The sequence below is a fragment of the Nilaparvata lugens genome, chromosome 3, assembly GCF_014356525.2.
Source record: "Nilaparvata lugens isolate BPH chromosome 3, ASM1435652v1, whole genome shotgun sequence".
NCBI lineage: Eukaryota > Metazoa > Arthropoda > Insecta > Hemiptera > Delphacidae > Nilaparvata > Nilaparvata lugens.
In genome coordinates, this window is record NC_052506.1 from 79573809 (window position 1) to 79597934 (window position 24126).

General features: G+C 34.1%; 1 protein-coding gene across 1 annotated transcript in view; it reads left to right on the forward strand.

The window, feature by feature from the left end:
* The window catches only part of LOC111043568 (neurotactin), a 67365-nt gene extending 43994 nt beyond the window's left edge, over positions 1 to 23371 (forward strand). Inside the window, exons 8-13 of the mRNA XM_039424743.1 lie at positions 1077 to 1320; positions 6562 to 6891; positions 9577 to 9720; positions 12580 to 12760; positions 15242 to 15489; positions 18667 to 23371. Of these exons, the coding sequence (XP_039280677.1) occupies positions 1077 to 1320; positions 6562 to 6891; positions 9577 to 9720; positions 12580 to 12760; positions 15242 to 15489; positions 18667 to 18942 (1423 nt within the window). The 3' untranslated portion in view covers positions 18943 to 23371. The remainder of the gene's footprint in view (positions 1 to 1076; positions 1321 to 6561; positions 6892 to 9576; positions 9721 to 12579; positions 12761 to 15241; positions 15490 to 18666) is intronic.
* The last annotated feature ends 755 nt before the right edge of the window (positions 23372 to 24126 follow it).

Here is a 24126-nt window from a genome sequence, read left to right on the forward strand (position 1 = left end):
TGATCTCTTATTGCTTATGAAAAATTGGTAGTAGATGCTAAGACTGTTCGCCTGTCTATATTATCTCAATCGAAACTAGTTAAAATGTATGTATTTAGGGCTACTTATTTTTATTTATTAAATAATATTATAGTACCCTTCTTTTGAAAAGTTTTTATTATAAATTAACAGATTTAAAACACGAATTAAAACTAGTAAAACGTCTATTTGAAATATATTTTAAAACCTGAAGAGGCTTTGAGGCTTCTGGTGGGTCCAACTGTGTTTTCTACCTAAAGGTAGAAAATGCAACATGTTTATGGGATCGGAAAGGGTTGTCCCATTGTTTATAGAGGTGGCAATATTTCTTCCTTCATCCTTTCTCAATTGTTCTATAATAGTTGGAGAGTATGACCATTTTCTTGATAATAGACCCATCACAGACCTTGAAGCCCCTGAAGATTATGTGAAACATCGAAACTAGTTGTTTTAATTTGTGTTTTTAATCTGTTATTTTATAATTAAACTTCAAAAATAAAGGGTTCTATAATATTTTTTCATAAATCGAAACTAAATTTAATTATATCTTATTTCTTTTGAAACAAGATCTCAAAAAGGGTACTATGGTGTTATTTTACAATTGTTATTTTTCTCATTTCTTTCTTATCAATTCAATTTCTGTTTGTGTAGACAAACGATTCTCACTGAGACTTGTTTTGGCATAAAGCTGTAACCCTCTATTTATATAAATTATATTTTTAATATGTGAATATTTCCTATTCTAGCTATAATAATGTAAAATATTTCTTCTATGTTTAGTTTTGAAGCATATAAATTTGAAAATCTACTTTGTGAAAAAATACTTGAGGACTGAAAATTTTGTGAATTGAATAACTACAATACCTAATTCGGACTAGGTGTTATCTAGATTTTGGAGAGGAATAGCACAAGTCTACCTTATTTTTTCTCTCCCTATCATTTTGATAATGTACTTGTTATATAAATGAATGAATAAAGTGAATGAATGTTGTAATTTTGCTATTGATGTAATAAATAATTATTCATTCATTTTTGAACTGATGATTGTTGTGTTGTAGAATGCTGGAAGAAGGTGTGTTCGCGTTCAGAGGCATTCCGTACGCTCTGCCGCCAGTCGACGAGTTGCGCTGGAAGCCACCCAAGGCGTTCGACCTGAACACGTGCTGGAACGACACGTTTCGCGCCCACAACTCGTCGGCGCACTGCTGGCAACGCTACAACAACGCATCCGTCAACGGGGCGGAGGACTGTCTCACCCTCGACGTGTTCACGCCATATGTGCGGTATCACTCGCCCCTGCCGGTATGTACAAACAATTATCGATATTATAGTTATCGATATTATGGTTAAATGAATATCGATATCATAATTATCGATAAAAATATCGATGTTATAGTTATCGATAAATAAATATTGATCTCATAGTTATCGATATGTCCTACAGTGTCTGTTTATTGGAAGGAGAGACAACAAAATCTGGTGTGGCGCACTCACACAACTTTCCTTGTCGTTATGAAAATTGATCACCTGACGCTAGTGTTCACGCGCATCTCAAGTCTACTTTATAAACAAAGATCTGAGCCAGCTGGTGACAGGACAATAACGCTGGAGACATACGAGGTCTGCTATCTCTTCATAGTGAATCATTTAATAGAATCAACAGTTGCCAACAGTTTGTAATTGGATAATCGCATTTTCTCGAAGTTCGTGCTTATTTTCAATTTCAGGTTGAAATGTTACTGAACATTAATTGTAGAGATTTTCATGCTCAATCTTTTCCACTCGAAATTTTTTGTTTGAATTATATCTGAAGCCTGATAATTGGGAATCTAAAATCAAACTTTGCATAGATGGGGCGGAGCTCCTAAAATTTTCACAGATATGGGACTTGTGGCAGTTGATAGAGCTTATTAATGACTATTTTAGGTATGAATTTGATCAAAATCGTTGGAGCTGTACTCGAGAAAATCTCGAAAAACCCTTTTTTTGACAACATCCTCGCAATTTTAGCCGCCATCTTGAATTGCATTTGATCTAAATTGTTCGTGTCGGATCCTTATATTGTAAGGACCTTAAGTTCCAAGTTTCAAATCATTCCTTTAATTGAGAGATGAGATATCGTGTACACACACACACATACATAAGACCAATACCCAAAAACCACTTTTTGGACTCAGGGGACCTTGAAACGTATAGAAATTTAGAAGTTAGGGTACCTTAATTTTTTTCGGAAAGCAATACTTTCCTTACCTATGGTAATAGGGCAAGGAAAGTAAAAAATTAATGAGACAAAACTGGTATTTTCCGCACTGATCAAAGCCTTACATACAGAGTACCAACCAGGCCCCGGGCTTAGCTGAATGGCGCCCTGGGCAAATGTTCTACTGGCGCCTACCTTATTACTTTAATGTAAATCAAATAATCTATGTTACTTATATCTTATGAAGTGAATAACAAGAGATTACAAGATCACGTTTTTCAAACACAAAACTGTAGACCTCTTAATATTCTTCAGACGATTCTTCTGCGGAAGATCCTCTCTCTGCAGAGCAGTTGGTGACTGCTCTACTTGGAAAAATATTCTAACAGCTACTTCAAGATTTGAGAAAGTAAACTTCTATTCATGTTTTATAATTTATTCAAACACGTCATGGATTCCACCCAGTTTTTCCTGTTCTCCATAAATTTTGAAGTATTCCAAATTCACTTCTAATGTTTTGGAGGGATGGTTTTGCAGTTATTTAAAGAATAGGCAACAATGTGTTAGAGTCAATAACACTGTTAATGAATATAAATCTGTTAAAATGGGAATCCCGCAGGGAACAGTGATTGGACCTTGCCTCTTCCTGATCTATATTAATGACTTTTGTAACCTTAATTTAATCAATGGGAAAATATTGTCATTTGCAGACGATGCAGTTTTAATTTTTCATGAAGAAAACTGGGCTAGCACATATGACTCAGCTGCTAGGGGACTGGGAGAAGTAAAAAAATGGCTTGATAGAAGTAAACCGACTCTGAATTTGTCCAAAACAAAATACATCTCTTTTTCCTTGAATATACAGAATCAGCCAGTTAATATGTCACTTGTTTTGCATTCTCCAAATTGTCTTAGTCATGTAGATTTAGGGTGTTCAGTTAATTGTAATAAAATAGAGAAGGTTAGCAGTATCAGATATCTTGAAGTAATGGTTGATCAGCATTTAAAGTGGGATGTACATTTGTCGCAGCTTACTGCACGATCTAGAAAACTTATTTATTTATTTGTGAAATTACGTTCTGTTTTGCCTATGAAAGTCATGAAGATAGTGTATTATGCACTGGCACAGTCATTGCTCCAATATGGTATTGTGGGTTGGGGTGGTGCATATACAAATGTTCTAAAACCAGTAAAAACAATACAAAATTTAATATTAAAAATTATTCTGAAAAAGAATAGAATGTATTCAACAAGATTGGCTTTTTTGGAATTTTCAGTTCTACCGATTAGACAGATATACCTGAAACACATCATATTATATTATAAGAAGCTATCACTTTTTCATTTCATTAATAGAACGGATTGTGCTATTACAAGACGGGAGGAGTCAGGTCTGGTTACTGTTCCTAGATTATTGATTACTGCTGGTCAGCGTAGCTTCATATATTTATCTCCATTATTTTTTAATATTCTTCCAAGTAATTTGAGAGGTTTACTCGCCCAAAAAAACTTTGGACTACATTTGAAAAAGTATCTGGTTAGCTCTCATGGCTGGGATAGTGCCGAGAATTTCTGGATTACATTAGTATAGTAATTATTCCAATTGAATAGATTTCATTTTGTACCACATCTTATATCATGTTATACACTGGGCTAGGCAATATCAGGTCATTATTATAATTTATTATAATTTACAAATTTTGTTGCATTCTAACACATATTGTATTGATCTATTATAGCATCACTGATTTATCTTGTTTATTGAAAGGATTTGATTTTAGTTGTTAATGTATATACTGTAATGTTAATTAATAATAAGTAAGTAGTCAAAGTACGGCTGCTCCTTCCCCAAGCTCGAGCTTGCTCTTTTGGGGAAGTAGTTCCTTATGTTTATTTGTATTTCCTATTGATTCATTTTGTTGTTATATTTCTAAATTGTGAATTATTGTAATGCTTTTTCAAGGAATAAATAAATAAATAAAAAAATAAAAATAAAATGTCATTGGGGTAGGAGGCATAAAGTTTGTTCGCAGCTTGTGGTATGGTCTTTTTCTGTGATTCTTTTGAACAAGAGCAGAGAGTATGGTATTTGAAACTTATAAGTTGAATTTTCAAAAGAGATTTCAGCTCATAATTCTCATGTTTCTTATTGTTTACATTTCCTGTAGCGTGTATTATATTTAGAACATGTTCAGTCCTATGACTGTATTGTTGAAAATCTTGTGTCAGATATTTCTAGTGGGTATTTTGATTCTCTAAATTATTTTCATGATTTTTGGTCTCTTAGTCTATTTGTATTGTTCATTATTACTGTCTACTTGTCGGTTGAAGGTAGTAGTGCCTTAGTGAGGTCCATGTTATAATGGCAGTGTTTGATTAGCAATGGTATTGCTATCCTTGTCTATCATTCAACAAAGACGATAGCGCTATCTCTTTCTTGCTTTGCTCTGTTGCCAGATCGTCTTTCAACAATGTAGAATTAATAATTAATAAACTAAATATTTGATCTTTATTATGAAAATCTAAATATATAAAATCAAAATGGCACTCACTCACTCACTCGCAGAACTAAAAATCTACCGGACCAAAAACGTTCAAATTTGGTAGATTTAGTTAGTCCTTTAGAGGCGCACTAAGAACGGATTTGGAAAAATTTCCAAAGATAGGCCCAAATTCTGCGGTTTTCCAGCGTTTTATTAGCAGAAAATGTTCAAATTTAGTACAGAAGCTCAGCTAGGGTTAGAAAGAATTTGAAATAACGCCAAAGATACGAACAAAATTAGCGGTATTTTTTTGGCGTTTTCTCTGTTCTTTTATCAAGTAATCGACAGAAAATGTTCAAATTTGGTACAGAGGTTTAGCTAGGGTCTAAAATTTTGTGATGAGGTGACTTTAATATTTCACCAAAGATACGCCCAAAATCAGCGTTTTTCCAACGTTTTTCTCAACTTTTCTGCGTTTTCTCACCTTCTTCAATAATTGATTGAAATATATTTTTAAAAAATCAGTACACTTGTGGTGGAAGAATTTTGTTCCCAAAGATACGCCGATATAGTAAAAGGTGTTTTCACTAGCGTTTTTGGCGAGCGAAGCGAGCCCGCTGATCTCATTTTTGGATGATCCAGTCGGGGGTCTAGGGGGCGGAGCCCCCTGACTAGACGGATATGGCGAGCGAAGCTAGTCTGACGGCTATTTCATTATGAAATTATTGAAAAATATAATTTTTCGCTAATAAATGATTATTTTAAACGAGAATGAACCGTTAATATTACATCAATAAACCTGTATCAGCTACCGTCTATAGAAGGCATTGACAAGACAGAGAGGATCGGCAACGTTTTTCTCCCATCTTTCTCCACTGTCATCATAACGTGGACCTCACTATATTCAATTCAAATCAATTTATTGCCATTCTTTTTTTTACAAACAAGTGAAACAAAAACATTCTTATAATGGTATACCTAATTATAATCTAAACTAATTTAAAAACATATTCAACGAATGTTTTCTTTTATTTTAATATTGAAATAATGGGCTCTCCCAGAAAAGCTAATGCTTGAGCTCTGGAAGAGAGTTCAAAAATGTTGAAGGTAATTAGGATGGATGTCTAAGACAATTTAATTAGTACCAGAAGAAACAATATGCAATATAAATGTATATACAATATAACAATGTAAGCACTAGAACAAAAAGTCAATTAATATTCTGAAATCTCAAGTCCGAAGTAAACTTTCCTACATACCCACTCTCTTATTTCATAAATTAAACACTTAGTAATTCTATTTAGAATGAATTTTTCAGGTAGACAATTTATTATTCTATGGCAATAGAAGGACAATTGGTGTTTGCAAGATGTAAGTCTAGTGAATAGGTTATTGTAGGTATTGAAAACATTTGGGCGTATTTGATATGGTGTATTACGAGTAGTGAATTTGTCTTTGTTTTTATTAATGTACAGAATTGCGTTAGTTACTTATGTTTGTCTCAATGTTGGTAAATCACTTTCTTTAAATAGTAGTCTACTAGGGTACATTCTCGGTCTTCCCAGGGCTGCTCTGATAATATGTTTCTGTAGAACAAAAAGTTTATTGAAGTGAGTATCCTGAGCTGCCCCCCATGCCTCAATGCCATATTGAAATAAAGAGTGTGCATAAGCAAAATAAATGTTTCTAATAATACTTGGATGTTTAATTTTATTGATTTTGTAGAAAATATAAGTCAGATATTTTAATTTTTAGCAAAGGTGAAGTATATGTGCATTCCATTTCAAGTTTTGATCTATAATTATACCTAAGTATTTAATTTTGGATTTTTATAGTATATTGTCTATTTGTCGTTTGCAGGTAGTGGTGCTAGTAGGCAGCGACACACTGGCAGGCGGTTCACCGGGCCAGGTGGTTGCGTCGCCGCGCATCGCTCGTAACAAGGAGCTGGTGCTGGTGCGACCCAACTTCCGCCTCGGGCCACTCGGCTTCCTGGCGGCGCGACCGCTCACCACGGCCACGCATCCGCCCACTTCCGGCAACTACGGCCTGCACGACTTGATCGCCGCACTAAAATGGGTGCAGCTCAACGCCGAGCACTTTGGAGGTGATCGCCAGCAGGTCACTGTGTTGGCGCATCGCGGAGGTGCGACGCTGGTCGCGGCGCTCACTGCTATACGCAAGCCTGAGGTACGAAAACCAATTCACAATCCAATTGTCTCACAAATAATATGCTGTTTAGCCTATATCACATTTGTGGGTAGATGACACAAGTTGATAAGTCACATTTTTGACCATATTGAGTTATGCATATGGTTGTGTTCAGAAAAATTAGATCTATAAGATTGTATAACTAGATATGTTGTATCTCTGTAAATAGCTGAGATATAGGCCTTGCTCAAGCCTTTCTTCCAATCCCTAAGTTGATAAATATTGATAAGTACATATATCTCATCACTCTTCTACCGGTTTGTATTATAATCCAATTATCAAAAGATGGCAAAATTTGATAAGTGTATGTACTGGTAGGCTATTATAAAATATGAAAATTAATAACCTACATTGAGAACTAAATAACCCATACAACTCTGCAAACATTTCAAGTTTGGTTAACTTGATCAATACTTGTAAATAATATCAGTTAATTGTTAAAAAATATAGGCTATTCAAATTTCTAAATAATCGATTTTTAAGATATTTCCTATACTGTTACATTGTGATTTGAAACATTTGGCTGATGGAAAAACATGATATCTCTGACATAACTTGCAAAAATTCTCAATAGTTGATTTAAATAAATGTTTTATTCCTTGATATTTCATATTCAAATAGTCAAAGATCAGCTGATTATAATAGTGTAAGAAAAAATATGATAGCTAATTTTTGCAGCTATGCCAAACTTTCAAATTGCTCTCCTGAAAAGTTTACAAATCATGACTTATCAGCTTGTGTCATCTACCCACAGACATGTTTCCTCAGGCAAGACACTAATTGGAAAAATAGAGAAATCAACAGAAAAGAATACAGATACAGCGGTACAGAATAGTTTGTTTTTTTTTAAATATAGTAATGCAAAATATTGAAGGAGTTGATTCGTGCAATGTTAAATGAATTACAGGAACTCAAATTCACATATATTTTGAACGTGAATGAGTTTATTGAACATAGTTTAATTATTCATTTAAGTTAGTTGTTTGTCATTGATATAGGTCATGTTTTCGTATCATCAATTAGAATAGATAACAAATTTCGTTTCGCGTGAAGTTTTACGCTACCTCTAACGGAGCGTTTAGTCCTCGTGAAATCCACTCTTAGGGTGTGATCACATTGAATGCATATATGTGCATAACCAAGCATGCAGATGAAAAACAAAATCTGGAAAGATCAATAGTAAGACTCGCACTTAACGTGTGCACTTGCTGGTTGCGTTCAGTGTGATGAGCTACATGCAACTCACAACTTGTTTGAATGGCACTTTCCATTTTTACTTTCCTTGCCCTATTACCATAGGTAAGGAAAGTATTGCTTTCCGAAAAAAATTAAGGTACCCCAATTTCTAAATTTCTATACTTTTCAAGGTCCCCTGAGTCCGAAAAAGTAGTTTTTGGGTATTGGTCTGGGTATATATTATAGTGTATGAGTGTATGTGCGTCTGTGTACACGATATCTCTCACGGAATGATTTGAAATTTGGAACGTAAGGTCCTTACACTATAAGGATCCGACACGAACAATTTCGATCAAATGCAATCCAAGATGGCCGCTAAAATGGCCAAAATGTTGTCAAAAACAGTGTTTTTCGCGATTTTCTCGAAAACGGCTCCAACGATTTTGATCGAATTTATACCTGGAATAGTCATTAATAAGCTCTATCAACGGCTCCCATCTATGATTTGATTTTAGATTCTCAATTATCAGCCTTATAATTTACAATTTAAACAAAAAAATTCAAGTGTAAAAGATTGAGCATGAAAATCTCTGCAATTAATGTCCAGTAACATTTCCACCTAGAATTGAAAATAAGCTTGAAATCCGAGAAAATGTGATTATTAAATTTGGAACGTAAGGTCCTTACACTATAAGGATCCGACACGAACAATTTCGATCAAATGCAATCCAAGATGGCCGCTAAAATGGTCAAAATGTTGTCAAAAACAGTGTTTTTCGCGATTTTCTCGAAAACGGCTCCAACGATTTTGATCAAATTTATACCTGGAATAATCATTAATAAGCTCTATTAACGGCTCCCATCTATGATTTGATTTTAGATTCTCAATTATCAGCCTTATAATTTACAATTTAAACAAAAAAATTCAAGTGTAAAAGATTGGGCATGAAAATCTCTGCAATTAATGTCCAGTAACATTTCCACCTAGAATTGAAAATAAGCTTGAAATCCGAGAAAATGTGATTATTAAATTGCAAACTGTTGGCAACTGTTGATTCTATTAAATCATTCACTACGAAGAGATAGCAGACCTCGTGTGTTTCCAGCGTTATTGACCTATCACCAGCTGTCTCATATCTTTGAATAGTAGACTTGAGATGCGCGAATACACTAGCGTCAGGTGATCAATTTTCATAACGGTAAGGAAAGTTGTGTGAGTGCGCCACACCAGATTTTTTGTTTTTCGGCTCATGCACAGATTTTGATTGGACGTCACTTGCACATATACGCATTCAGTGTGATCACACCCTGATTCATGAGCTGCCACACGAACATTCGTCGAGTTCACCTTACCTGAAATTGCTCACTAACGAGATGAACACAAAACAAATTGAACAGTTTGCAAACAGAAAATAAATCAGTAACAATAAATAAATCACTGAAAAATACATAAAATGATTGACATTTGACATGTGTTATATTTTGCAGAAACTATTTGCCCGTGCTTGGCTGTCGAGTGGATCTGCAGTCTTTCCCGACGAACCACTCATCGACTCTGAGAACAGAAACCGACAATATCTGGAGAAATTGAAGTGCGATCATTACGGATCTCTCAAGTGTCTCCTCGATCAAGTAAGTCTCTAATTTATAGCAATAAATTAATCTTTCACAAACAAATTTATTCTCAATTTATCTAATGCGAAGAAAATACATGAGCATATCAAGTAATCTAATAAAAGTTATCATGGTCCATGATGTTCAATAAGAGGGAGATAACACAACATTATTGAATTATTGCTCTATGTAATTTACAATTTAATTGCAATCAATCTGAACAGTTGCTTCACTCAACATTGACTTAGTCAAATGTTGTAAGGCTTAGTAAGGCTAGACGCACACCAGTTAGTCAAGACAAGACATGATCAGACGTTTAGTCACAATACTTCACATTATTGCTTATGACGCAACTTACTCTGATTAGACATTGCAATTAGACATGTCTTCATAAGCAACTATGTGGATTATTGTGACTGAACGTGTCTGATCATGTATTGTCTTGTCTTGACTAACTGGTGTGCGCCTAGCCTAAGGCACGCCGCAAAGTAGACCCATGCTAATCCACGAAAAGCAACCCACGCCGTGGGATGTTTTGTAAACAATTGTTAGGCTTCTCCAGACATCTGTGTAATACATGCAATGAATAATCCACTTGTCAACTGATTAATTATGAATAATTCTATAGCAATGGTTTACAAAACTCCCACGGCGTGGGTTGCTTTTCGTGGATTAGCGTGGGTCCACTTTGCGGCGGGCCTTAGGATACGATGAACATGTGTGTCATGCATGATGAACATGTGTGTACACACATTTGTATTGTAAATTTCACTGTGTACACACTTGTTCATCATGCATGTTTTGTAATCAGCGAGAGGCTTTGAATGAAAAAACAGTTGTTTGTTGTTCTATACTTCTAACATGAAATAAACAACCAATAACTAGTATTTATGCAGTGGCGGCTCGTCCTATGTGTTCAATGGTTCATTGAACCCCCATAATTGAATCAACTTCCTATACAATGATGAATTTGCAACTCAAATAATTATATTTTTATTTTATACTCATGAAATTACATCACAACATTTTTCATCTACGTAAACTTAGCGTCGCTGTTTTGCGGCCGGTGCCTGAGGGCCCGGAGTGGCTTGCTTGAAACAGCACCGAATGGCATGACGAGACGGGTGGTGGTGGAAGGCAGTGTTCATTCCCCGATGTGAACCCAAAAACAGGGCTGGGTAAGGTTTTAGAACGGAGGAGGGGAATCGGTTTGCTAGCATGAATCTGGTTCACAATCCTGTTTGAACCAAGTTTGCACGTGTTCATCCGAGTATAGCCGAACCTAGCCGAGGCAAGTGAAGCATTCGGTAAACCTCGGAATGAATCGTGAGTATTCGTGATATGGATACAGTGCCATCTTTAACTTGCTTATAACCAATAAATTTAAATTTGGTGGCAGTAAACAGTAAAAAAGTGGTAAACAAGGAGTAGCCTAAGCGTGACAGTTTTGAGGTTATACGATATGGTTTCGGGTATATACTGTATACAGTTGTGATAGATTTCACTGCATTTTTCGTTATATAAATTGTTTTTGCGTGTAGAAGAATATAGTAATTTCTAGTGTGTTTCGTGTATTCGTGAGTATTTCTAGTGTGTCCTTTTTATTTTAGTGAGAGTGTGATTATAATTTATTGTGTTACCGTAACAGCATTTTGATGAAGAAATATGAATAAGGTTCAGTATTTGTTAAATACAAACATCATTAATATTGAGGATAGGTGTAAAATAAAACATGATGGTAGACCAACTCCCGAAGTAAAAATCAAACAAGAAAAATATGAACAGGACAAAAAAATCTATATTTGTAGAAAATATGCTTAATCTTTGAGGGGTAATTCCTTAAAATTATTATTGATTACCTTTACGCTTGATAATGCTCAACACTCTTTATCCTCTTGACCTTTCTCCCCAATAGATCATGAGGTTGAACCCCCAAGCTAAAAGAACACGAGCCGCTACTGTATTTCTGTGAACAGTAGACCTCACGCAGTTTTCTCATCCACAAGTATCTGATGTCACCTGTTCTAGTGATTCAGTTGAATCAAAATTTACAGTTGAATCATAATTCACTCTTAAAAACATTTTTGTGTCGCTCTCCAGTGTCAAGTCTCCAGACATCTGTTTAATTCACTTGTCAGCTGATTGATTTTGAATAATTCTAGTCTGATTAACCCTATCTTCAGAGTAAATTATATATATATAGTTATATCAGAGTATGAAGGAATTCCTTTTCTTTTCATATTATCCTTAAAATGCAAAATTTCAAAAAACCTTGTGTATACATCGACGCGCAGTTAAAAAAGGAATATTCCTGCCAAATCTCATCGAATTCTATCAACGCGTTTGGGCGTAATCGCGTTACATACAGACAGACAGAAGCAAATCGAGTTGAAACATAGACCTCACTACGTTCGGTCAACAATAGATAAACCAATGAAATATCACCAATCATAATTATACAAAAATAATTTAAGCTAGTGAAGGAAACATGAAGACAAAAAATAGAAGATTCAAATACCTAACCTCAAAAAATATTGTTGGGGAATAACCTCAAAAAAGCCTTTTGCTGTGATGACACAACATGTGTCTACACACATGTTCATCATGCATGACTTCTGATTTTTGAGGCCAGTTAGAGGTCGTTAGAGGCCAGCCTCACATGAATACTATGCGTCTAAAATAGCTGAAATTTCAGTGAGTGATGATTGAAATATGTTGAAGAGAGTTGCCATCTTCTTGGTATATAGAATTTTTTCAATGTTGATAGCAGCACCACTGTTGATCAAATATTGCCACTATAACGTGGACCTCACTATAGGGACGTCAATTAATTTTGTTCAATCTTGTAAATTCGATTGTTGTTTGAAATGATTGCAGGACATGGAAGAGCTGACCGACCAGGTGCCGTTGGAATGGTGGTACAAGGCGGCCGAACTGCCGACCGCGGAGGAGAACATGACCGCTGTCCACCAATGGCTGGTGACCGACGGGAAAATCATCAAGGAGCATCCGAGTCACGTCTGGGCCAAGGAACCGCTCAAGATACAACTCGTTTTCGGTGAGAGCGCATCCGTTCATATAGTTACACATCATCGAATCTGTTCATGTCATTCTGTCACAAGCACAAACCAAGGCAAAATTAGTTTATTTCTTATATTGACAATTAATTATACTAGTAGTTCTGCGAACAGTAGACCTCGCTCATGAGAGGGTACTGCCTCTTTTACTGAGAGGGCAAAATTAGTTTATTTCTTATATTGACAATTAATTATACTAGTAGTTCTGCGAACAGTAGACCTCGCTCATGAGAGGGTACTGCCTCTTTACTGAGAGGGCAAAATTAGTTTATTTCTTATATTGACAATTAATTATACTAGTACTTCTGCGAACAGTAGACCTCGCTCATGAGAGGGTACTGCCTACAACTAATAAGGGCCATTAAGAAAGTACAGTATATTGTGAAGATTTATCCATGTCATCAATTATTTTCTTCATTGAAAGTGCTAAAGACATTGTTTTCAGGGACACCGGACTTATAAATGTCTCTCAAGGAAGTACCTTCATATTGTCCCCACTCCCCATATCCACAATATTACAACTTTTCATACAATCAATTATAAGAAATCGGTCAACTGATAGAAAAATGGAATATGCAGTAGGCAATTCAGACGAAGAATCGTCTCACAGACGATAGTGAGACGGAAAATGATTCTAAATAAGATGGGTTTGTTGGTGACAATGACAGGAGGCTGCTAATAATGTTTTTCATGAAAAGTGGATTCAATGTTATGGCGGCTGGTTATGCCTATGCAGAACGTTTATGCTCACAAGTCGGTTTCCGATCTCATACTAAAACGAAAACAAGAGCTAACTAACTAAGCTGTGATGTCTCCGGCCGGTTCGGTAGGTCTAGAAACTATTCATCTATGAAACAGGGAAATATCGTGTTGAAAAGGGAAGAAATGGTGCAATCAAGTGAGAAGTTTTCTTCAATTAATAAATACAGTATGATTTGGAGCGACTCAGACGTTTCAAGGTGTACCGCTGACAACTCTTGTCCTCTATCGACAGCATTCTAACGATACCATTCATTCAATACAGCACATTTTAGAGCGGCACAATTTATATTAAAACCGGAGGTCTTATCAAAAATCGTTACACATACGTTTCTGCGCCTTGTTTCAAAGAACTTGTATACCAAATTTCATCCAAATCGGACAATAACTGCGGTACAAACAAACAAACAGACAAAGGCCGATCGAGTCGAAACTAAGACCTCAGCTTCGCTTCGGTCAATTATACAATAATTTGATTGGGAAAAGACAACAGGAATACCCCAAAATTGTATCTCTCCCAAATACTGATAAATTACAGTTTCTAATATAGAATAAGGTTATTGATTGATTGATTGATTGAAGAGCTGAACTGATTGTAGAACCGCTATTGGATATTATGAAGAAATATCGGGGAAAATTGGTCTTATCATTTACTCAGAATGCCATCCAATAGGCTGCCAATATTAGCATGGGAGTACAAACCCGAAGGAAAGCGAGGCATAGGAAGACCAAGAAAGAAATGGATGCCGGTACAGGCTAATAGAGCCTAATCCTTGTAAGAACATGATGATGATGATGATTGATTGCCTCCATCTGTAAATTCAGTTATTGAACGAGTATAGTCCCTACTGATAAGTACAGTTGGGTCCACGTTATATGGCAGTGGAAGCCGATAAAGATAGGAGGGTTAACGTTATTCTCAAAGATTGCGGAACACCCAGAACACTGTAATACCAAGACCATATACAGAGGCATACAAAAAATCATTTGTTTACTTAGCTCCAAAAATGTGGAATAAAATTAAACCAACTGAGGAAAGTTTGAGGTCAAAACGTTTATTAGAAAATTATATCAAGCAATTTCTCATGAGCATAGTTGATATTGAGAATTGGATCAGATCATTGGGCTAATGGCACTTTATATTTATTTTTTTCAAGATTTATTTTCCTGTTATTTTTTTCAAAAGGAAATTTTTTTGTGATTAAGTGAGTATCGGGCTTGACTCACTCTTATATTTGTTAATCAAGTTTGGTAACCCCAACACAATTTTCATCACAGGGGTACCTTATTATTGTTTCTTGTACCATACAGTATAGAAGGCTAATTATTTAGCAGTAAAATTGTGTAACAAAGAAATGTTAGGTATATTATATTGTACTGTTTCGTTTTTTTTTTTAGAAATATGAATTTTTCTATTTTCGATATTAGTTTTTTTATGAGCATAAGTAGTTGGAAAATGTGGCTAATGACTTTTGGTTATATTATTATTATGACTGCATTTGGCGATGTTTAAATGAGAAATATTTGTTTGTATTCTTACATTGTTATATTTTTGAGCCATAGCATTTTATAAATATGGATAATAACTTAATATTTTTGTTTTGTTTTTTCTTTTAATATTGTACTGTTGTTTATGAGAAGCAATAAATTCTGTTCTATTCTATTCTAATTTGAAAATATTACTCAGTGTTTGTGGTTTTCAGGAACAACGGCGCACGCTGAAGCCAGCTTGGATCTGAAGCGCAAGAGCGCGGAGTGGAACGTTGAGGATGTGGCTCTGATGGTGCGGAGCAGTGTGCTGTCCGGCCTGGGATTGGCTGAGGAGGCGCTGCGTCGCTACAACACCACCTACCCGGGTCTGGCCGCCATGGTTTCCGACATTCGCACCGTTTGTCCCCTCCTCACAGTCGCCAAGCAGATACAGGGTGCCGGCTTCTACGTTGTTACTCAGGTGACTCTTCCTTTAATTTAATATTCCTTGCTAAAAAATGCTTGAAGATCATGTAATCTTTGTTAACTTTTTAGTAGTGACGATGTTTCGACCAGTTGGTCTTCAGACTTAGGAAACTGAATCGTTGTTAAAAAGTAATTGTTTACACTTCATGTTCAAATTAATAGTAGAAAGGATCTTTGATTTAGAAACACTTTCAAAGTGAAAACAATTTCTTTTTAGCTGTGACGACGTTATGTCCTGTTGTTGGTCATCTTCATACTGAGAAAACTTACTCGTTAAAAAGTAAGAGTTTACACTCAATTCAGAAATTTTATTCACTATTAAGCTGGGTTAACACCAAAGTTATTAACAAAATGTAAATAACTTAATCCTTATAGATTCTATTAGATTGAACGGAAGTTGACAAACACACAAGTTCATCATATGTATGTATGATAAGTATAAAAAAACAGTAACAGCTGTGCCTAGTGGAAAGTTGTGTGTATATTTTTGGCTTCAAAATTTTCTGAAATAACTTAATTTATTCAAAGTGCGGTGATATTAAGTGCAATATTTGACTAAAATTTGGTATTTTAATTATTCTAAATTCAAAATTTCTAGCTCATATATATTTTTGGACAGAACTTTGAACTTTAACTTTCCTCAGTAAGACATAACCTATTTTTCGGACATTTTATTATTTATCAAAATTTGGGAACAGAATAGTTTTGGCTATGCCTGTTGTTCTATCCCGATCATATTCATTTATATGATTTGTAATTATATCAACAAATAAATAAATAAATAAGTTATGTTCAATCTAATAGAATCTATAAGGATTGAGTTATTAACATTTTGTTAGTAACTTTGGTCTAAACGCAGCTTAAATTTGAACTTTTAGGGCCGGATTCGAGCTCGGGATTTAGCTAAGTTATAGATTTTAAACAGCTGGAGTCAGAAAATTGGCTTTCCAAAACGGGGCTGTTTTTATGGCAATCTTTATTTTCTCATTTCTATAATTGGAAACATTTTTCCTTGACGAAATTAAACATTCCTAAATAATTCAAAATTATTGAAACTTTTCACTATTTTCTCTTTATTTTATTTTGGGTTTAATCTTATATTTTTTCGAAATTCGATTTAAAAGTGACTATGACAATTACTACGATTATGCCTCGTTTCGGAAAGCCAATTTTCTGACTCCAGCTGTTTAAAGTCTAGAACTTAGCTAAATCCCGAGCTCGGAAACCGGCCCTTAAAACGTTTGATGTGGAAGCACTTACTTTTTAGCAGTGACGACGTTAAGACCTGTTGTTGGTCATCTTCGGACTGAGGAAATTTTCTTTTGCTTCAAGTTGTTACTGGGTATGGAGTGTCCCATACAACACCGAAACCATACCAGTAACCACCAACACTCCATACCAGTAACAACCTCGAAGCAAGAGTCAAGTTCTTCAGTCTGAAAATGACCAACAACAAGTCGGAACGTCGTCAATGCTGAAAAGTAAGTGTTTCCACTACAAACGTTTTTTCGATTCAAAGTTTAAATTAATATTAGTCCAGGCAATGAATGCCCAAAAAAGTTGAGAGGAAAAAGTTGGGAAGACAATTTTTGGCTCCACAGTTCTGTTAAGGGTACTAAGGAGGTAAACATATCAAAAGTCCCCACCCATACCCCCTGTGCTAAGGGGTTGGGGGTGGTTTAAAGGTACAATTTTTTGGTTTATCGCATAAAACTAAAAAACTATGTATCTTAAGGACTTGACTGTCATGATAAAACAAATTGAAGCTTACATAATTTCCTACAATATTTATTTCACAACTTTTTTTATATCTCCTCTAGTTTTCGAGATATCCGCTCTTGAAGGTGTGACTTTTTTGAAAAAACACTTTTGCGACCAATTTTTTATTTATTTTTGCCCTTATAATTTTTTTAAAATCGTTGGAAAAAATCCATGTTGGTTATGACCTTGAAGAGCATTAAATTCTCTTCAATTTAATGTATAATTTCACACTTTTACTAATTTCCCTACACCTTTTGCAGCAGCTTTAGTGTTGAGTGTGAAATCTCCATTTTTGCAACAATAGACCAATTGACAACGGAATTTGGAGGGAATGTTTTAAACAAAATTTTTGACTTTGCAGCTTTGTTGAGACTAGTTAGTAGGAGAACATATCAAAAGTCCCCATTCCTAACTCATGTGCTAAGGGGATGAGGGTGGTTTAAAAGTTGCATTTTTCAGCGTTTTGCTTCCACGTTCATATCTTGAGAACAATGCGTTCAACAGACATAACTAACTATTCATAAAAAAGCTTGATAAATTCTCTACACTTTTTGTTTAGTGGAATTTTGTGATATTCCCAATAGTTACCGAGATATTTTTCTTGAAGGAGTGTAATTGTTAAGATAACAGGTTTTTTTCAACGTTTTGCTCTTTAAGGGCTTATAACTCGCCAACAATGCATCATAAGAACTTATGCTTATCGTGGGTTTGTTTAACAGCTGTAAACACTGAAAATGTTTGGAAAAACTGTAATTTTTGTTTGACAATTTCAATTTTCAATTTCAATTCTTTATTGCCAGAATTTAACTATGCAACAAATCAAGGTTAATAAATCAACACTTATTACAAGAAAATAAAATAAAATTAACTACGGTACCGTGAACTAAAAACTAAAAATTGTTTCGGGCACCACCAGCAAAAGAAAAGTCTTTGACCGCTGGTGGGAGCCGCAAAAAGTCCGATTTAAAATGAAAACAATAATTGACTGATTTAAACAAACAATGATTGTCCAAACTCTTTCAAATGTTTGTCCCTGAGCTCCTCAACAAACATGTATTTCGAACATGTTTGTCGAACATTTGTTCAGTGTGGACACGGCTTAAGGCCTTACTACTATATTACTATTAATTAATCTATAATTAGTAAATACACAATAATAATAATAATATCGAGTGACCTGGCTGGCTCAGGTCTGGTGTCAGAGTTTCCAGGTCGCTGATCAATTCAGGGCCTCTGACATGACCTAACGACTGCTTTTTAGGCAGCCGGGACCGACGGCTTAACGTGTCCATCATATACAATGAGTATTATTGTTGTATGAAAAATATATAATTATAAATCTATTAAATATAATATAACATATATTGTGAATCAATAAGTGAAACGATAGAATAAATATTTTTGGTTGCAGACCCACGACGATGACATGGTCGATCCTGACGCGGATATCAAAGCAATCCTGGGCCACTACCCGACGCGCACGCCCGAGGAGCGTCGCTACGTCACTTCCATTCAGCAGATGTTCTATCGGTACGTAGCGCACGGCACATTCGACACGATTCCCTCGGACGCCAGCCAGAACCGACTCATCATGCTGGGCCAAGACCCTCTGCCCGCCATCGAGTATCCCAACTGTGACTACTGGGTTAGCAAGGACATTGTGCCCAAATATGCCCGCGTCCACTAGGCGAGCAATGTGGCTTCAACCTAACCCAATCTCGTTCTATCTATTTGAAAAATAATTCTCAGATGACATTCTTCTTAATATACCGTAACCGTACCAACCCAGGTCCACTAAATTCGGATGACGAGCAATTTGGCTTCAAGATAACTCAATCTCATTCTATGTATTTGAAAAAGAATTATGATATTCTCCCTCATATGATACTCTTTCTTAATATACCAACACAGGTTGGGGACAAGGAGAAGGAACACATAATAATAAGTCAAAAAGAATTATGATATTCTTCCTCATATGATACTCTTTCTTAATATACCAACACAGGTTGGGGACAAGGAGAAGGAACACATAATAATAAGTCTATCATAGAAGACACAGTGAGGTTGAGATTATGAAAGAGAACATCTTGTGTTAGAAGAAAAAGGAAAATCTATGATAAGTCTATCTATAATAATTATGATCTATGGTAAGTTCATTATCGATTTGTAAGCCTTTGAAGGTGGAAGGAAAGAGAGAGTTCGTTGAAGATTTATTTCACTTGATCTACTTGAGTTGTTTGTGAAGCAACCGAATTTGTTCAAGTCTACTAAACAACTTGATGTGTCATGTTTTAATGGTAAGTGTACTATTTGTTTGTAAAGCTTTTAAATGAGTAAGGAAAGGAGTTCTCTGACGATCGATTTTACTTCATCTTCGAGTTGTTTGTAAGCAACAAAGTGTCTAGAACTTTTCAAGTCTATTATACAATTTGATCTATCATGTTTTAATGGTGATTTTACTATTCAATTGATTTTTAAAGCAGTTGCAGAGAAGGATGAAAATGTGTTGGAAATGTTTTTTTCTATGAATTATTGATTAATCTCTCTGTTATACTTGATCTACCATATTTTAATGGCAAGTTTCAAATTGATTTTGAACCTACTGGAAGAGGATAGTTTGAATATTTCATAATTGACGAATCATGTTCGATGTTGGTAAGAGAAGAGATATATTATTTGATTTGTCCAAAAAGTAACTGGAGAAGGAGATAAATCTGTCATACTTGAAGCATTATATCATGTTATGTTCACAAAAATTGATTTGTGAAGTGTCAATGTAATCAAGATCCAAATTTTTTTTCCATTACATTAAATATTGCATTTTAATCGATGATGGAGTGAGTAAGGAGGTTGTTAGTTCACATCGTACTCTGTCAGTATGTTTTATATTAAGATAGCAGAATGAGCAAATTATTCATGCATCTTATCTCTTGAGAAGTAATTTATTGTATCTGTTAATCAATTCTCAGACTCCTGCGTTTTATTTCTATTCTATCACTAACTAATGTATTATCAGTGTTTCATTTCAAACGCGATCAATTATTGACAATTTTACAGTCCAACTTTATGACCTCTATATCGCAATGTGTAAATAATAATTGTTTAATGTATGAACATTTATGACAATTTTATTGCAAAAACGTGATGGAATTGAATCAATTAGGTGAGTTTTCTTCATGAGTAATGCTAATGCTTAACGAGCAATGCTAAATTATTGTAATGAGCTCTTATGAGATCACTCTCATAAATGATTCATTATGATGTATGATAGGATGGATTAGACGGGAGAATTATAACCTCTGAGGTTGAGATTATCAAAGAGAACATCTTGTTTTATGTATTTGAAAAATAATTCTCAGATACTCTTGCAAGAGTCTAGTAGCAGGACTATGTTAAATTCTGATCACAGGCTTTGACAGCCCTTGATGTTTTGAAATCCTTGCAAATCTTTTGAAAAACTCACGACAAAGGAAATTTAATTTGATAAACTGTTTTTATCTCCAGAGAAAGTATTTTCTCATTTTATACTCTCTATTAGAAATAGTTTTGTGAAGAATATTTTTTTGAAGGTACTGTATTTTCTAAATACATTAGAGATTTGCAAAAGTATTTTTATTTATGGAATGACTGATATTACAAGATATCAAGTAGTGAAGTGGGTGTCTATTACTAATTTCGAATATAATAAATATACTGTAATACCAAATAGATGAAGGGATAGATAATAATTATAGTTTGGAATCAGAAAATGATTTTGAAAACATTAGATTTTGATGTTAGTCAACATATTATCAACCCGATTTTCTTAACACTCAGAATCAGCTTTTTGTATCTTGAACCCAAATATTTTATAACATAACTTTTTGATGTTTGTAATTTTATTCAAATCAGATAAAACATTTCTATTTTAAAGTGATAAAACATTGACTCAACATTCGTAGCTGGTAACATATTTCGTAAAAAGGTAATATCGATTGAAGAAGACATTTACTATAATGAATATCTCATAATCCACAATGATTAATCTCATGTTATATTATACACGAATGATCTATTGATATCCTCAAACTAGTTTATTATCACTTGTATGTGTAAATGTATATAGTTTAGTGATAAGCCTGTGTGAGCTCTCTTTAATGTATATTTTATTATATTATAGCTTTGAGATATCTTGCCAAGGTTATTTGCCAAGCATATGTGTAAAGTGTAATTGTCTAATTAGGTGTGTTACCATATTTGCTATGGCTTTTTCTGTACAATATTCTTCTAATAGGAACTCAGTCCATGGCAGACTATCTACTAATTAGTTGAAAAAATCCTGCTTCTTCAAAGTTCTAAAGGAATTGAAGGATTCCAAATGTGATTTATTGATTTTTGAGGATTCATTATCACCTCAGTTGCTTAATAATTGATAATGTCAGTATGAAGTAACAGGAGAAAATCAGTTATCTTTCAATTGACCATATAATAACTTTTGAACTATCAGTTTTAAAGGTAAGGTCACCTTAGGAGACCTAAAGGTAAAGGTCAATGAATGAAGATATTTATTTCAAAATGACATTGATTGTAGTCAACTAAAGCTGAGCAAGTGCTCATACTGAAGTCTTGTAAATATAAGTTCTATTTTAGGTTTAGTTTTGTATAATTTTCAATGTGAATTAGTTGTTTTCTATTAAATTAGTCCACTACTATTTTTAAAGTTTTCATATTTATGTTATATGAGGTGACCAATTAACAAATTTTTGAGAGATAATAAAATGCTCAAATATTTGTATATATCATGTTTAAAATTCCATTATTCAAAATATATAAATTCAGCTTCCGTTTCAGCGAAGTAAGTAATTACTGATTAAAAACAATCATGAGCTGTATTGCATATATTGAATTTGTATTGGAAATATCAATTACATCCTATTTTAGAATAATATTCCCCTTATTTGTAACTGAAATAGAAATTTATGACTTAAAAATCATTACCTATCAGAAAGTTTACAACATAAAAAGAAACTATTATGAAGTGTTCATTCAAATTTAACCAAAGTCGAAAATCAGGGGCACATCCAGTTACAATTATACAATAGATGGTAGTTTAATTTTAGTAATGAAAAGACTTTTCCATTATAGTATATTATGCCAAATTTTCTATAACCATATTATATGTTCTTATTGATATCAAACATTTGATACAACGATTTCTACTCTTATATTATTTTGCTAAGATTGGAGTGAAATGAAGAGGTAAATTATTTGATACAGGACAAGGTTCACATTTGTGAATAGGATTTTGAAAAAGATGAATTTCCGAGACTTTGTAGGAAGACTGCTTTTATAAGGATTTAAGTGAATCAGAACTGTGGAGGGATCGAATTTGAGATCCTTAGATGTAGGTTTTGTATAACATGATCAACATAGGTTTAATAGTTGAAATACATTTCAATGATTGCCAAAAATTGAGCCATGATAAATTTAATAACCTACCGCGCGTATTTTTTAAATTTCTCAACAGATTCATGTTAATCTGAATTACTTTTTATTAAGTTGAATCGACGTTGGATGTCTTCTACAACTATAATTTACATTTTTATTTTGTATGTGATATTTTCAAAAAAATGTATGTATTTCATGTGGATATTTCTAACAGTATTGAAAATAAGAATTGTTAGAATGCAGCTTTCTGGAACCGTACTAATAATTTTTCAAGTTCTGTTTAATACATTTTAAACAGTGGAATTACTCAATACCTGATCTAATTTCTTCATAAGATAAAATGAATTTACTATATTCTCTACATACTCTGTTTGATAAACAATTATTCAATTTTTCTATGAAAAATATTTGATGTCGCTTTGAGGTAATAAGTTTTTTTAAAGCCATAAATTAGACATTTTCTTCAATAAGTGGAAGTGAAAGCCAAACTGTTGAAAATCTAATAGTAAAGAAAAGATCTCATTTGTCAAACAACTTGGACCAACTATGGAATCCTCAGTATTATGACATTTTCAATTTTGTAACTTTCTTTTGTAATCAGTATTTTTGTAAATACACGCTTGATGTAAGATTATTTTTAGTGGATATTTCTGATGTTACTTAATAAATAAAATTTGAGATTGGAAAAATTGTTTCGTCTTGTATTCATACCTTTTAACACTAAACTATTATTCTTAAAAATATGGATGCTTCATTTCATCGTACTTACTACACTTTATTCTTCATTCTATATTCTTGAATATAGAAATTGGCCATCTTTTGTGTATTGGAATATGGGCTTAAGTACACTCAACAATAAATTTTACATTTTTCGACCGAATTTGACTTATGGTGCATTTTGGACCGCCTTGACGAGCCGAGAAGAATGAAGTGTAGTACGATGAAATCTGAGCATTGTGTCAAAAGTTTGAAATTTTGATCCTTGAGGTGTCCTCTCCACTAGGAAATACTGAAATGAAGTGCATCTAACGGGTGATACTCATAGAACATTACCTCATCAACTTATGTCATTGTGCAAAATACAATGTGAGGACAATGTAGTTGGTGATGATGGTTGAAGCTGAAAATTGTTTTTTTTTCACAATACAAGAATCATTGTTGTCAGGTGTACCTGGAAATCTATATGAGATAGAGCGCTCTACCTGATCTCAGATTGTAGAGCACAAAAATACGCCCAGAGGGATTTTGAATTATACATCTAAATGGTAACAATCGGAAGATATTGTTGATCAAAAACTAAAATTCATCAAAATTGATTTTTTCTTCAAATTTCACTCATTTTTGAAAAATCATTACTCAATGGAGATAGAGAGTTCCGAATGATCTCATTTTATTCAGAATTTTATAATCTAAAAAAAGGCGGAAGCTAATTTTTCTGTCCGAT